The sequence below is a fragment of the Rhinolophus hipposideros genome (genome assembly GCF_964194185.1).
Source record: "Rhinolophus hipposideros genome assembly, chromosome: 3".
Classification (NCBI taxonomy): Eukaryota; Metazoa; Chordata; class Mammalia; order Chiroptera; family Rhinolophidae; genus Rhinolophus; species Rhinolophus hipposideros.
The window spans coordinates 29,911,116-29,927,632 of record NC_138049.1 but is presented as its reverse complement, the minus strand read 5'-3'; the positions used below and the strand labels follow the sequence as shown (position 1 = coordinate 29,927,632).

The following is a 16,517-nucleotide window of genomic DNA, read 5'->3' as shown; positions in this document are numbered from 1 at the left end:
TAGCTAGGCAGAAACATTCCATCTAGACCTATGTCACTGGCATTTTAAATTGCACGTAACCTATGCCAATAAATTGTTCCCAGTTCCTAAACCATATTTAAATCTAACATGACTTTACGGGAGTTTACAAAGTGCCATAGTTACCAGAACCCCCACACCTATGTAGGTAGTTAAAACGATTTAATTAGTAAACCTGGTAGAAGTCAGTACTAGAGATCTGAAAGAACAACCCTGGGGGATAAAAGCAGACATAAGCAATTAAGTCAGTAAATAAAACAGTCAAAACTAATGATGTAAAATTGGATTTCTGAGGCCAGTACGCTACACAAGAAAGGCAAGAAGACCTTGACGCATTCTGCTTTCTGATAAATACTTTTATCATCACAACACTGATAAAGAGAGCCTACATTCTGATGACCTTATTCATAACACTAACAAAAATGGTACTGATATTCCTGTGTGGGCAGAAACAATGCCCTCAGTTCTCAGACAAAATCAACACGTGGGAACGAGTTTCAGATGCCAAAGGAAAATGTGAGCAACTCTAACTCAGACTGCACCATCACTCATGCTTCCAAAGTCTTGCAGGAACTTTCACATTTATTTTCAGACCATATATATATATATATATATATATATATATATATATATATATATATATATATATATATATATATGTCAGCTGTAGTCAAACCAGCTCAATCCTAGAAACAGAGGAAGCAAATACTTCCATTCTTACTTTGCAGTCTGAAGATGGAAGACAAAAAAGAGGAAGCGACTTCCCCAAGACATCCAAAGAGTCAAAAGAAAAGTAAACATGGATGTCCTGACTTTATATCCATGGCTTCTACTAAACCTTACTGGATGTTTCCTTAGAGGAAAGAGCCCCACTGTTTTAATTCACCAACAGCAGCAGAACAAGAGTTCTACAGCTGAGTCTGGAGTGTGCATGCAGAGTCTAGAAGACTCCCTAAAATTTCTTGTAATTAAATTCCGGTACCAAAGGAGCTTGTCACATGCATTAAGTATCTCAGTGAGATAAAAATAGACATATGAAAGAACAGAAACTATCAAGTTTCTTCATTAAAAAATCAGAATCCTCAGTTTTTCTTGTTCAAAAAAAATGTGAAATCTCAGTTTGATGTCAATTGATGATAAATTAGTATAAAATATAAACAAATTTTCACTAACTACAATGAAAACATACTTCACACAAAGATTTGGAATAAATGCACAAAGACAGACTAGGCCTTGCTTCAAAATTTATGCATGGTTTAGCAATAAGCCTATTGTTACGTAAGCCAAAAATAACATTAAAGTCAAGCCATATCTGTTTTCTTTTTTTACTTAACTACAATCATTCTCTAAAAACGCACTTATCCAATATTTATACTCTTAAATATTATGTGTGAGGCATTTTTATCCACTTAATATTAACATATAATCTCTTTCTCTCCAAAGAACGTAAACTTCAAAGATAATTAGTTTTTGAAAACAGTGCTCTTAGTTCCCTCAGCAGTCTTCTTCATTTAATCCCTGAGGTTTGAGAAAGAAAAGGCTCAGACAGCCTGAAGGAGGAAGGATTTAGAAAAAGCAATTATAAGTAGAGGGTATGGGAAGAAGAGAGATACAGATGGGCATATGGAGATCTATCTATTTTAAGGAAGCACTCTGAGAAGCAGAGATGATGTTAGGACACGGAACAAATATACCCCCAAGAATTATGTTTCTTCATTTTTTTTTAAAAAAAGTTATTCAGTTAATACAGTAACATTTATATAAAATTATTTAAATTGGCTTTTATTAACCAAAGGTACTGACAGGTAACACAAACAAGAAACTGCCTAACTTTCCCAATGCTCTCATAACATTGGTAAAATCTTATCTATAAAGACCACTGATTTGCCATCTTAACTAATGTAGTGAGAATAAAAATGTCCCCCTTAAATTACTGTAGCCACATAGCTATACACCATTCTCTAAAATCTAAATAGTATTCTTGACCCTGCTAGGTCTTGTATACCAATGACTTTACAACCTATGGCGCATTTCTCCCCAACCTGTTTGCTCTATGGATTAGTTTTAATCTGGCATTTCAGGCTTTCTAGAACCTCATCCTACTCTAGATGGCCCCTATAAATTCCTCAAGACCTCCTGCACAGGCCATGTTTCCCTCTACTGTTGTAGGTGCCCTACGTGAAGACGATTAGACCCTCTTCAGTGGGCATGCTCTAATGGAAAGGTCTAACGGAAAATCGGCACATGTACATACAGAAAGAAAAGATATAAACAATAACTATAGGCATCTAAAAAGTCATAATAGATATACTATCTTTAATGACAGTAGACAGATAGAAACAAACCTAATCTCCAAAACCAAATAAAGTAGAAGTATTTATTCCCCACGTTGCATTCGTCTTCCTTGAGTGCTTGCAAGTTCATAAATAGCTAGTTTCCCACAACATACTTCCCTCAAATAGTCTTCAGACACCAGTTTCCGGTATAGAAATACAGAACTATAGATAAGCAGCATCAGCATATCATCCAATCTGTCTAATGTCAGTGCGGAAACTGGGAAATAGGAGCACATTCAAACCATGTGAAGACTGTCTTTTGAGCTCTGCTCCTGAAGAGGAAATAACAGCAGATCGGATGAGTATCAGACCCATACTAATGATACTAAGCAAGCAATCAGAGAGCTTAAGGGGGACAGACAATTGATTAAAAGAGAAATTCATCAACCAAGAGAACACAACTTATAACGTTTATACTATTATAACAACCATTATGACACTGATGGATTATGGCCTATGGTCTGATATAAAGTCACTGCCTAAAATTCCAGTGAATTGTTGGAACATAAAATCTGCTGAGGGATCACACCACTACTACTCCAAAGCTTTGTAACTGATTTAAAAAAAGTTTATTCAACACTTGTATGCTACAAGCTTATTGCAAATTTATCTACTGTACTAAAAAGTTCATTACCACATGGTTTATTAAGTAATCATTTATTAGCTAAAAAGACAATCTGTCTGTAAATTAATACAGTCATTAAAAGAGACTCCTATGCTTTCCCAACCAATGTAAGTACTTGTGAATTAAAGGACTCGACTGCTGCTTTTAACTTTGGATAATTTCTCAGTTGTGTTTCGAGTAACAAAATGACTTGATTTCCCCTAAGTAAGCAGAATTACAAGAGAGGGACTAGTCATACAGACAAGAAATCACTTTGTTTTGTACAATTCCAAAATGAGATCGAACATACAATAAATGAGTGCTCAACAAGATGGGGGAAAGACAGAGCTATGCATCATTAACATTAGCCTTTATTAAGTCAAGTATGTCTATAAAACACAGCAAGATCAGCCTAAGGGAATAAAAGCAAAAAAAAGATGTAAGAAAATAAATTCAAGTAAACCAAGAAAAATAACAGACAACCCCAAATTGGATGGCAGAATACAGCCCCATATATCAGTAAGCATATGAAATAAATGGCCTAAATTCACCAGTGAAAAGACAATTCTCAAATAGGATTAAAAAACATGTCCCCTCAAAGACAAAAGGATACAACGTTTAAAAGTAAAGAAATAGAAGAAGAGACAAAGACTGGAAGTCTGGACAAATCCTAACCAAAATAAAGCTAGTATGGTATATTGATATCAAATAAAATAAATTCTAAGGTACCATTTGAGTATAAAAAGGGGGGAAAACCCAAGAATACATACTTCTGCACCTATATGCATCTAATAATCCCGCCTTATATTTTATAAAGCATAAACTTACAAAAATACACTGAGAAGTTCTCAAATCAACCACCATAATTTCTAACATAACTAATAAGCAGTTAAACAATAGAGAGAGGTATAGACAACATGTCCCACATAATTAATAAGTCTGATCAAGAGGACAGATCTAAAAAGCTGTGCCAACAATTAAAGGATAACACGCTTTCCCAATCTCAAAAGAACTCTATTAACTATATATTACCCTGTTTCCCTGCAAATAAGACCTAGCCAGACAATCAGCTCTAAAGCGTCTTTTGCAGCAAAAATGAATATAAGACCCGGTATTATATTATTATATTATTATATTATATTACAGTATATTATATTACAGTATATTACATTACATTACATTACATTATACCGGGTCTTATATTAAAATAAGACCAGGTGTTCTATTAATTTTTGCTCCAAAAGACTCATTAGAGCTGATGGTCCGGCTAGGTCTTATTTTGGGGGAAACACAGTAGACTGCAAAGTAAGTCTTAACAAATACAACAGACTCTCTTATTTAAACTGCATTCTGATCACAATGTAATAAAATAGGAAATCTGAACACAAGAAAAATGTCAGCTTCCCACAAGACATGCACACACTCTGGAAATTTAAAAACACATTTATAAAAACTTCAGCCGTCACAAATGATCCATAATTGGATGAGAAAATATTAAGAACTAAAAGGCAATGAAAGCACTATATTTAAAACTTGTACTATCAACAAGAGTCACTTGAAGGTTAATTAGAGCCATGAAAATATATATACGGGGGGGCCAAAGAAAAGTATACAAATGGACACTTTGGTCAAGCAGTAGTTGCCATAATCAGAAGTGTCTGGACGCTGATGGTAACCACTTTGAGCACCTCTTGTAATTGCAGAAGTCAAACGTGACTTGTATTACAATTTTAATAGATTTCCTTTCTTAAAATGTGTATACATTTTTTTGGCACCCTCTGTATATTGAATATTCAACTCAAGAAATTGGAAACATAATAGAGAAATCCCAAAGAAAAAACAAAGAGCAAAAGGGAACAATATATTGCAAAATGGAATATAAACAAAACCAAGTTGTTTCTCAGAAAAAAAAAATATTAAACTGGTAACTACAGCAAGAATGATCAAGAAGAAAAGGTAACAAAACACTAGAAATGAAAAAGAAAAAGAAATCAAAATCAAACATACAAGATGAGAATAATACGAAAACTTTCATGCCAATAAGATTTGCTAAATTAGTTTAAACGGACAGTTTTCCACTAAAAATATGAATTACTAAACTGACTCAAGAAAAAACATAAACAGACTATAAGGAAATTGAATCAATTATTCAAAAAAAAACCCTCCAACCTTACTTTTCCCACAAAAAGGCCACTAGCTCAAGAAAATTTTAAAGGCACTGTCCTAACAGGTTTTCAAACAATTCTGGTAACATTCACTACAGATTCACGTCTTCACCACCCTTTCATAAAACTTTCCTAGCTTTGTTCTTAGAAACTAGGAAAAGAACATCCTTAATCTGAGAAAAAATATCTATTTTAAAAAATCCTAGAGCAGTCCTATATAAAACTTATAAAAAGATGCTCAACTTCATGATTTGCAAATTGTAGTATTGTTTCCATGTTTTCCATTATCCACCACCATCTTCCTCTGAAAGGATCACACTTGCCCACCCATTGTTATCAGCCTTAACCATGTGACTTGCTTGGCCAATGAGATGTAAATGAAAGTGATATATACCATTCCAAGCAGATGAATTAAGAGCCTTAGTGAGGTTTTCCCTGTTCTCTTTTTCCTCTATTGTGAGAACAGCATGTCCCAGATAGCAGACACACCTTGAGATTTGGTCCAAAATTCAAGACGATATAGAAGCAGAGCCACAGCTAACCCACTAAGGGCATGAAACACATACAAGGAATAAACCATTGTTATTTTAAGTCCAGGAAATTTGGAGGTGTTACTGCAACGTAACAGTGAAAGTTGACAGTCATCAAATAAATGCAAATTGAAATATTGAGACAGTATTTCACATCCAAATGATTGGTCAAAATTAATGTCTGATAACAAGAAGTGCTGATGGCAATGTGGCAAAATCAAATAGTGGTTGCTGGATGGAATTTAAAATGGCACAACCACTTTGGAGATCCCTTTGACATACTGAAGAAATAAAACTGCATCCTATCTGCCCTGAAGAAACTCTTGAAGAAGGAAACAAGGAAACGTGTGCAATAATGTTCACTGAAGCACCGATTCTTATAAAATACAATGTGCCTCAGAGGAGAAATGGATAAACTGGTTTAGTCACTCAAAAGAATACTATACAGCAGTTTAAATGAGTAAAGTAGATTCACACATCATAAAAAGACACAAGGAGAGCAAGAGAGGAGAGATGGGAATGAGATTTTAGCAATGTCTTTTTGATTCCTTAAAAAAAAAAAAATAGCTGAAACACATGGCAAAATGGTAACATCTGATTAAGATTTTTAAGGTGACTATGAAACTGTCTCTTCCATTATTTCTATACTGTTGTACTTTTAAATTTATCACGACTTAAAAAAAGATAGAGAACAAAAATAGATTTAAATCATAAGGCATATTTTTCAGTCTTGGTGACATCAAGGACGTTAGAGATGACAAGGGCCTTCTAGGTTATCAACATAATCCTCTATATTCTATAGATAAAGTCAGTTTCGGGGCCTCAGTTTGGACCAGAGGGGTGAAGTAAATAAATGACAAGGTTCCGTAACAAGTTATCATCAAGTTGGTTCTCAAAATCTAGACTCCCTCACTTCTAGAATGGGTAGGAAAAAACAAGGGACATGTGCTCAAATACAATGTAACTGAATCAAGTTCAGAACACCATTCTATTGTTTTCCTATTGTCCCCTTCCCCTACTGCTGAGACACAGTATCGTTCTCTCTCTCTGAGAGCTTTAAGGATTTTTAACCCTCTTTTGTCACCTTTTTTCCTGAAACAACCAGAAATATGAGAACAATTACTGTCAAATGAATTAAAAAAACAAAAGTTCTACATAACTAATACAAATACAAAGATAAAGGCAAGGACCATGCATCATTCATCTCAGTAACTCATTGGTCAGGTTCATGACCTCCAGAGCCAAACTACCAGGGCTGGAATACAGGCTCAGCCACTAGCTAGCTATGAAATTTGGAGCAAGTAACTTAGCCTCTCTAAGCCTACATTCCCCATTGTAATATTGGGACGATCCATAATAATACCTATTTCATATAGATTCTTATAACTATTACATGAGATCATCCATTCAAAGCTCTTCACACAGTTCTACAGTAAACGTCAGCTAGTAGTATATGTCATGTAAATAAAGTGATGTGAGCTATGAAAAGCAACAAACTTTTGATTACCATAAAGCTCTAAGGTGCTAGATGCCTTTAAAAAATTACTTTGGTATCAATCAGCAACCGTGCTAATGAATTACATGTTTTGCAAATCCTGAGTGTTTTTTAATTAAAAATAAATAAATGAGCTAGATTTTATGTCATGATTTGTCTCAGGATAAAAACACTTGGGGTTAAACCACTGAAATTTTATGACCCTGAAATGTAAACATAGGGCTATCATTTCTCCTCAAGTGAAATATCTTACAGCCAGAGATAATATTTAAACTATTTAATGCCCATTCAGAACAGACACCAGACAATACACATCACAGTGCAGACTGGCAGAACACCAACCATGCTTACCCTTCAGGGACAGAAACTAGTTTTTGGAATGGAAATAACGACCCTCTTCTACAGTTTCTGTTTTCTTATGTTTGTTTGTTGTTTGTTTTTAATGCAAAATTGTGACAAAATAATTTGTAGGAACAGAAAATTATATTGCGCCCCGCCACAAATGAAGGCAGACTACACTTCTGCTTTCATTTCATACATTAGCTAATTCTCTAATCAGTTCACTGACTCACCTCCAGGTCACAGCTGTACTCGGTGCCATCTAGGAGGGTCACTTTACACTGGACAGTTTTGGTCTTCTTGATGGCTTTTTGAGAGGCCTTCTCTGCTTTTAGCTCATTGGTCTGTACTTCCTTTGTCTCTCTTTTGGCTGCTTCTTCTGATTTGTCTTCCTGTGTTTCCTTTACCTTCTCCTCCTCTCTCTCCTTTCTTACTTCTTCAGCAGGCTGTGTTTGAAAAAATTAAGTTCATATGAAAGTTGACCGATTTGCAGAAGACAACGCACTAAAAGGAAAATCCTTAGTAAGAATGGTGATGGTTATAAACACTATTAGCCTAAGATTTTAAAAGACTTCACATTTTTTCTAGAAAGTATTTCCACATATATTCCTTCCCTCAATCCACTGCCAATTTTCTCATTTTGCCAATCTGGTCATTTCAGCATTAAATGAGTTAAAAAAATTACATCCCAGCAACTGCAATTTAAATATCATTTCAAATAATAAAACTGCCCATTATCTCATTCCATGGCAAAACATAGGCTTCATTAGGCAACCAAAATGCACACACTTACAAATCTATTTCTTCCTACTTGCTGAACACTTAAATAAATCAAATCAAAGAGGGATAAAAGTACATACTGTTTAAAAAGAGAGGTGACAGTATTTAAGAGTATCTGTTTAACCTTAAAAGGAACAGATATATTAAAAATAAAAACTATGTATAAAAAAGGAACAGATATAATTTTTTATGGTGTGCATTTATAGTGGATTTTTTTTTTTGCTTTATTATTTTGGAAATTTTTAAAAGAGTAAGGCAGCTGCGGTAAACCATTCCAGTACCCATATCCCAGATCTAGTAAGCCAAAGTAGTACCTAAGTACAAGAAACCTGGAAATGATTCAAAGCAAACAAATCCTTTTCGTAAAGCAGTTATACCAGCAAGCTTGCACCTCTAGACAATCACTTCTCAAACGTACCTGTGTCTCAGGACTGCTTACCGAAGGTTCCTCTTCCTTGCCGTCAACCTTAGTTACCTGTTGTTTTCTCTGAGCTGTTTCTTCAGCATCACCCTTGGCCTGCCTTTCTTCTTCAGGAAGAGATTCCTCTTTAGCTAAAACCTGCTCTTCCACAACAGCTTGGGCAGGCTCTTTCTTATCCCCTCCATCTTTGGCAGCTACTAAGGTATAGGACTTTTGCTTCTTAAGCCACGGGGGTATGAATCGAGAAATCCCCCTGCTCTCAGATGGATCCTTTTCTCTCTTCCGGCGGCGTGGACTACTTTTGTGATCAGCTGGAGAAGATGGCTGGGAACCTTTGTCCTCCTCTGGATCAGATGACTGATTCTGCTGATTTTCTGCTACTTCTTTAGGTTTCTCCTTGGTGGCATCTGCCCCTAACTGGTCAGATTCCTTCTTCACTTCCGACACAGAGCCTACTTCAGTAGTCATGGTGACAGCTTATACTGTAAACAAAACAAAATCACCAAATGGTACTTTACAGACTCTCCGAGGTTTAGTTTGGAGGCAAGGGATAGGATAAGGAAGGATGGGAAGGGGTATGGCAGAGAGATGATGGGGAGAAAATACCTGTAGAGAAAGAAAGTTCATAAGCACAACACAAAAATGGAGACTGCTTCTCTAACTTTGAGAATTCTCTATTAGAATCAAAGAATCAAAACTAGCATCACAATGGAATTAATTCTGATTCTGTAGAGAAAGCACTTAAAATCAAGAGAGCTAGAAAGAGGGATTACTTTTATTTGCTTTCATCTAGCTATAAACAATAATTCACCCCCAAAATCCAATTTTTTTAAGGAAAATTACTTTTCTCTATACTTGGTATCCCTTACTCTTTAATACAAAGTGTCACTGATAATGTTAGAAAGTACTGAGACATATTCACTGTAATTTCACACATTAAAACTAAAATGTTAAGTATTGTAAAAACAATGAATGTTAAATATTGGGTGCTTAATAGCAAGAAAATTAAATCCATAATGTATTCTTTTTTGTTCCCACATTAAATCTCATAATTCGTTGTCACTGTTACAATACAAAAGTCAGTCTTCTGTAAAGGTACTCTAATTATGATCAAAACTCCAAAACTCCATCCCACCCAACCTCAAACACGATTTTCTTTGAATATGTGATTATAAGAAAATATCTTATATCTTAAAATAGCCCCTGATCTGAACCAAATGAAAATATTATAGGGGTTAAAAAAATCATCTAATAATTGATTCTATCATAATTATGAAAACAAAATTGAAATTAAATCTGAAAGTAACAGGCTATCTACATTTTACGCAAGCAAAGAGGGACTTGTAAAGCCTAGCAGCACCACTGACATAAAAATAATAGGCAGGAATGGCAGAGACAATACATTTTCTCTTTTCTTATCAATGATTAAAGTGCTCAAAGGCCTGGCACCCTGGCCAGTGGGAAATTTCCCAGCTATCTTCAAAGGTGGTACAACTTGAACAGTTCAAAAAATAAAATACACTTATTTTAAAGCTTTATTGAAATAGTCTCATAACATAAAATTCACTCTTTTTCAACTATACAGTTAATGGTTTTGAGTACATTCATAAGACTATGCAACCATCACCACTATCTAATTCTAGAACATTTTCATCATCCCAAAAAGAAACCCTGTATCCATTAATAGTTACTCTCTATTCTTGAATCACACCTCAACCCAAAAACCCTGGCAACCACTAACTTACTTTCAATATGTATGGATTTGCTTGTTCTGGACATGTCAAATAAATGGAATGATACAAAATGTGGCATTTTCACCTAGCATAATGTTTTCAAAGTTCATCCACGTTGTAGCATGTGTAAGTATTATACTTGTTTCTTAAAATATTTTCACCACCTTTTGCAAATGATTTATCTGACAAGTCTAGTACCCATAATATATAAAGAATTGTGCAACTCAGAAAAAACAAACCAAAAAAAAGGTTAAAAAAAAAAAAGAGCAAAGGATTTGAATAGACATTTCTCCAAAGAAGATACACAAATGGCCAATAAGCACTTGAAATAATGTGCAACATCTAATCAGTCATTAGGGAAATGCAAATTAAAACCACCCTGAGATACCACCACTTCACATACACTAGAATGCTATAACAAGTACGTATTGGTGAGAATATGGAAAATTTGGAACTCTCAATAATGCTGACAAGAATGTAAAATGGCACAGCCACTTTGGAAAATAGTTTGGCAATTCCTCAAAGTTAAACAAAGTTACCACTGGTTAAACATATACCAGCAATTCTACTCCTAGGTATATAACCAAGAGGAATGAAAACATGTTCACACAAAAAACTTGAAATGAATGTTCATAACCGCATTATTCATAATAGTCAAAAAATGGAAACAATCCAAATGCCTAATACCTGGTGAATGGATAAACAAAATGTGGTATGTCCATATAATAGAATATAAGTCATGAAAAGAAATGAAGTACTAACATATGCTGCCAGAAACAACCTTAAAAACATTGCTAAGTAAAACAAGTCAGATACAAAGGCTATGTTGTATAACCGATTTATATGAAATTTCCAGAATAGGCAAATCCACAAAGACAATGTAGATTAGTGGTTGCAAAGGGCTGTGAGGAGAGAATAGGGAAAGACTGCTAATGAGTACAAGGTTGCTTTTTGGGGTGATGAAAATAAGACAGTGGTGATAGCTGTACAATCTTGTGACTAATATTCAAAATCACTGAACTGTAAACTTTAGAAGGCTGATAGCTCAAGAATAAAAACTAATTTTAAAAATGTTATTCACTTCAACTTATATTTAATGGGCCCCTACAATGTGCCAAGTACTGGGCATCTGAATAAAGACTGTCTTTGAAGAGCTGAGGGGTTGGGGGAGTACAGATAAGTCAAGTGCATATTGCTTAAAAATCACAGGACAAAAACTTAGCCCAGATTGGAAAAGGGTCATTCGGCAAGACTTCCTGCAGAAGTTGATATCTGAGGTGCTTAAAAATAATGAGTCCTCATTACTCAGGCAAGGGAGTCAGGATGGGAGAGGCATGTGCCAGGCATCCGGAAGTGTGGAAGCATGAAAATATTCCTCCTATAGGAAACCACAAGTACTGAAAAAGAATGCATTATACAAATGAAGTAGGAGCTTGTGAGTGGGGGAGATATAGGAGGGGAGGAGGAAGGTGAATTAGTAATGACAAAGTAGAAGTAGTAAGCAGAAGCCAGAACATTAAAGGTTTTCGTGTATTGTGCTAAGAAAGGTCTGGAGTGCACATATCTTTTTGAATTAGTGTTTTCATTTTCTACCAACAAATACTCAGAAGTGGAATTGCTGGTTCATATGGTAGTTCTATTTTTAATATTTTTGAGGAATCTCCATACTGTTTTTCACAGTGGCTGCTCCATTATTAGGCATTTAAAATTCAAAAACATGTCTGCCAATAGGACCCTTATATAAATACTTGAACTGGCTCCATACTGTGCAGAAAACTATTTTTTCCTTCGTGATGGTACTATTTTCCATGTACCACTTAAGTGAAAAATATTATATACCTTAATGACGAAATGACCAAAGTTGATTTGTAGCATATACTCTCTAACTACATTTTGGACAGCTGAATCAATTCCCTGGTAAAAATTAAAACAAAAACATTGTATTTGTCTAAGCTAACCAAGGTAACTGGCAGCTGTCTAATTAATTTTGGCTGTGAGAAATAATCTGGAAACAAATCAACGAAACCCGATTTCTGGTAAAAGTATTTTATAAGCAATAAAATATAAAACAAAAGTTTCAATTATTATGTTAAAAGTATTAATATTGGTATTTTAATCATAAGAGCTATTACTCACTACATACTGTGTCAGACATTTACACATAAGTTCTGCTCCTTAAAACATCCTACACGGTTGCATTATCCCCATTTTGCAGGTAATAAGCAGAGGAGCAGAAGTGACCTGACTAACCCATTTAGTAAACGGAGGACCACACAGCTACCTACACCTGTTTTCACATGTAGTTCATAATGCAATCACAACTCTTCCCTCGTCCATCAACAATCGAATCAACCAGAGCCCTTGGCTTGGTGCTCAAAGAAGATTCATGCCAGTCTGTGAAAATGACTACAGAACAACATGGATATATTCTGTCATTTACTATAATTAGCCCTTCCCCTCCCCCAAATAAGAAATTTACAGATGACTTCCCATCACAAGTAAAATCGTATATTTGGCCATGTAATCAAAACTGAGCTAATGGACAAAAATTAAAGACAAGGTGCTAATCCAGAGACAAAGCCATGAAGCCTCACTAAGTAGTCCTCCTCAATCACCGCTGTATTTCCAACAGGTAAGTTCTAAGAATTCAGAGATGTGGTGAGCACACATTAGAGTACACAGACACGGAAATGCAATGTTGTACACCTGAAATTTGTGATACTAACCAATGTTACCTCAATACATTTAATAACAACTACAAAAAAAGGAACCTCAGAGCTAGCAGTACTGCATCCAAATAGTAGTTACAAGATTTTTCTTTTAAATGGAAATGGCTAATTAGATTGTAAATACTCAACAATAAGGACGGATGTAATTATATGTAAATAAGTACATTCTTAAAATAGTTTTAAGAGATCAACAAAGCTCAAACCTAAACACTACCCTCTTCGTTGACAAAATGGTTTCTTGAACGAATTACCACCATCATCAAGAAAACATGATTATAGCATATCCATTCACCATAATTATCATGCCTGTAACTCTGCAAGTTTCAAAAATGCATAAGCCTTTAAACTCCATCGCCCACTACAATGGAAACTCCTGCAGTGGAACACAATCCCTCCCACTAAAATGAAAGCCCCAGAGGGCTGGGATCTCTCTTTTCTTCACTGCTATGTTCCCAGCATCTAGACTGGTACATAAGAAGCATCCGATAAATATTTACTTAATGAGTGTTGTGAAATTATCTAGTCTAATACCCTTATTTTATCTTATCAATACGGAAACAAGCTCAGAAAGACTAGGAGATTTGCCTGAGATCACAAAGCTAGACAGGTGAAGACAAAACCAGGACCGTGGTTTCCCTAGCATTAGCAACACTCATTCCACTAAGCTTTAATTACAAATACCTAAAATCCATCATTAGTAAGTTATATAACATACTAAGTAAAGACCTTTCTACTTATCATCAACACAAAAGAACACTGCTGTGAACAGCTAGCCCATTAGACAAGCATGCGGTTTTGACACAATTACCATGTTGGCATGCTCTCTCTGGGTTGACCAAAGTGTTCATTATTGTAACAGCTCCATGAGAAAATGCATGAGTCATTTATCACGCAACCAAGCAGAAAACCATCATCAATAGAGGATCAGCACTGTTAGGTAAGGAGCTGTGTTATGTGAAACCGTTCTTTTTCCTAATGTTTAAAAAAGGAGGTCAATTCCAAGGTGCTATCTCTATCACTAGCCTAACCTGCCTACCCTATAATATTATGCTCCTGAACACACTGGCTCTTTATCGGAATTCTACAGCAAGCAAAGCAAAGCAGATGCACAACTCCAGATACTCACTCATACAAAGAACTTCAAACAAGGGTTCACACTTATTATTCAGTCCAGATGTTTCCTTAAGACCTTGAGAAAACCAGGGCTATTCTAAAAGCCCTCACTTTTAACAAAATCTCTGAGCAGGAAACAGGGTGGGTGCCGCTGCCAGGTGAGTGGCTCCCATCCTTGGCTGAGATCATGAGCAATAAGAGATCTTTGACTTCTACACACAGAGCTGAGTCCATTCATTACTTTAGGCTCAAGAGTTACAAAATGAGAAAGCATGCATTTCTAAACTTCAAAAAAAAATGGTGGTGAGGGGATAGAGAAGCTGTCCTTTGAACTTGGAGAAAGACATAAACCAAATGGTGTGACAAATAACAAACTTTAAAAAAATATATTAGCAATAAGTGCACAGTTCCAATTGGGTCATTTTTTAGGTCCGACAAACTTGTTTACATCTGTTGTGATTGGGCACAGAGTATGTAGAGCAACTTGCTAGTGCCCACAACTGCCTGCTTATGTTCATCTCCCCAAATAGCCTGTCGCCCAAGAGAAGGTCTTTTAATATCCTGCTACCTTTCCTTAAAGCATTAAACGAGAAAAACAAATATGGCAACTAAAATATCTAATAGGAATGATGGAGCGAGCAGCCACTTAACTCTACTTGGGACGTAAGAGTGATGCTTCTCAAATACATCCCGCAAGAAAAAGGAGGGGAGGAGGGTCAAGGAGGAGGACAAAAGAGAGGAAAGAGGGAAAAGAAATATCTGAAGAGGGAGAAAGAATAACAAAAACAGGCCTACTTAGAGCAGACTGTAATTCCTCTCCCTAGTAGGTTTATTTATCTTAAATGTTAGAAGGTCTAGAAAGTACCATACCTCATATTCAAATAAGTATACATACATTCCAAAGGGACTGTTTGGTAGTTTATATTATCTGTATGATAAACTAGAATTCTTTTGAAATAACAATGTTGCTCACCCTAGTTACCTTTATAACAATACACTGTATTATTTGTTTAGAGTTTCTTTGTTGTTTTTTGTTGCTGTTGTTTTTTAAGGGATAAAAGACCTATAAGAGAGAAAGAACTGTTTCTATAAAGATATAAGCTAGCATCTGTTTTAAATTAAACCAACACATACAAAAGATACGAACTATAGCCCTCTGCTAGTTTAAGTCTAGGCAGGATCTGGTTACACTCAGTGTATGTGTTTCCTTTATCTTTTCTCGTTTTTTATCAAAACCCAAATTTTGTTCAGTTTTTCTCTCTCTTCCATATGTGTGCCAATGGAGGCTGGCTCCAGGCTGGGCTCCAGGGTAGGTTCTACTGGTCTAGGGCAATTATGTCATCGTCCTCCCCATGCCAAGAAGACATGCAGAAAGTCTGTTGGTAGGCTTCCGGGCAAAGATTCCTCCCTCTTAGAAGAGCCACAAGGAAGAGAAAGCCCCTCTTCTGCCTCTGAGCACTGTTTCCATGACTCCTAGAAATGCTGTTGCTACCTTGAATAATCCTTGAGGGAAGAAAGCCCGAGGAAAAGGAGAGATACCACAGAGGGCACTGAAAGAGTATGACAGAGAAGAGGACCAGCCCCTTGAGCAGGCCACACATGGCCAGTCCTACGTTCGAACTTTCTGTTAAGTGAGACAATATATCCCCTATGGTTCAAACAATCGAACTAGGCGTTTCCGTTGCTTGCCACTTTTATTATGCCACTATTAGCCCCTGCGTATTATATTCTGAGGCAAGCATTAGAATATAAGCCCCAAGAAACTGGGAGCACATATAGAACTATCTCAGGTAATTATTATTTCCCACTGGGTTTTATGGCTCTCATACCTAACAGCCATGGTTGTCAAAACGTTCTAATTTTTCCCAGACGCTCAATTTTTAAAAACCTATTGTCTCAGTTAATATGAGTGAGATAAGCAATTTTTTATTCTAACGACTCTTAAGAATGAAACAAACAGAAAATCTTTGTGTTCATCAAAGTGTAAGATTCCCTTCATAAACTGGAGAGGACAATGTATAAAAATCAAGGCACAGCTTTCAATAAAATCTAATTCTAGTAATTCCCAAGATATGTGCTAACAATCTTATTTGTTCAAAGCAAGTCCTTGCTGCTCTCATTAAGAATTAGGTCAAGAAGAAATCTGTGCCAGGCAAAGTCTTTTCCACGAGCAACTAGGGTCATCCCAGAATACTCTTTCCTGAAGGGAGAGCTCAATAACCAGAGGCCGTGCATGAATCATTAAGGACCCCAA

At 35.9% G+C, this 16,517-nt stretch overlaps 1 protein-coding gene across 28 annotated transcripts in view; it reads right to left on the bottom strand.

Annotated features, from left to right (window-relative positions):
- The window catches only part of EPB41L2 (erythrocyte membrane protein band 4.1 like 2), a 206,579-nt gene that overhangs the window by 100,547 nt on the left and 89,515 nt on the right, over window positions 1-16,517 (bottom strand). For all 28 annotated transcript variants that reach the window (XM_081031848.1, XM_081031845.1, XM_081031859.1 and 25 more), the window contains exons 2-3: window positions 8,686-9,170; window positions 7,721-7,933 (exon numbers count right to left, since the gene is read on the bottom strand). In XM_081031848.1, coding sequence (XP_080887974.1) covers window positions 7,721-7,933; window positions 8,686-9,156 — 684 coding nt within the window. In that variant the 5' untranslated portion in view covers window positions 9,157-9,170. The remainder of the gene's footprint in view (window positions 1-7,720; window positions 7,934-8,685; window positions 9,171-16,517) is intronic.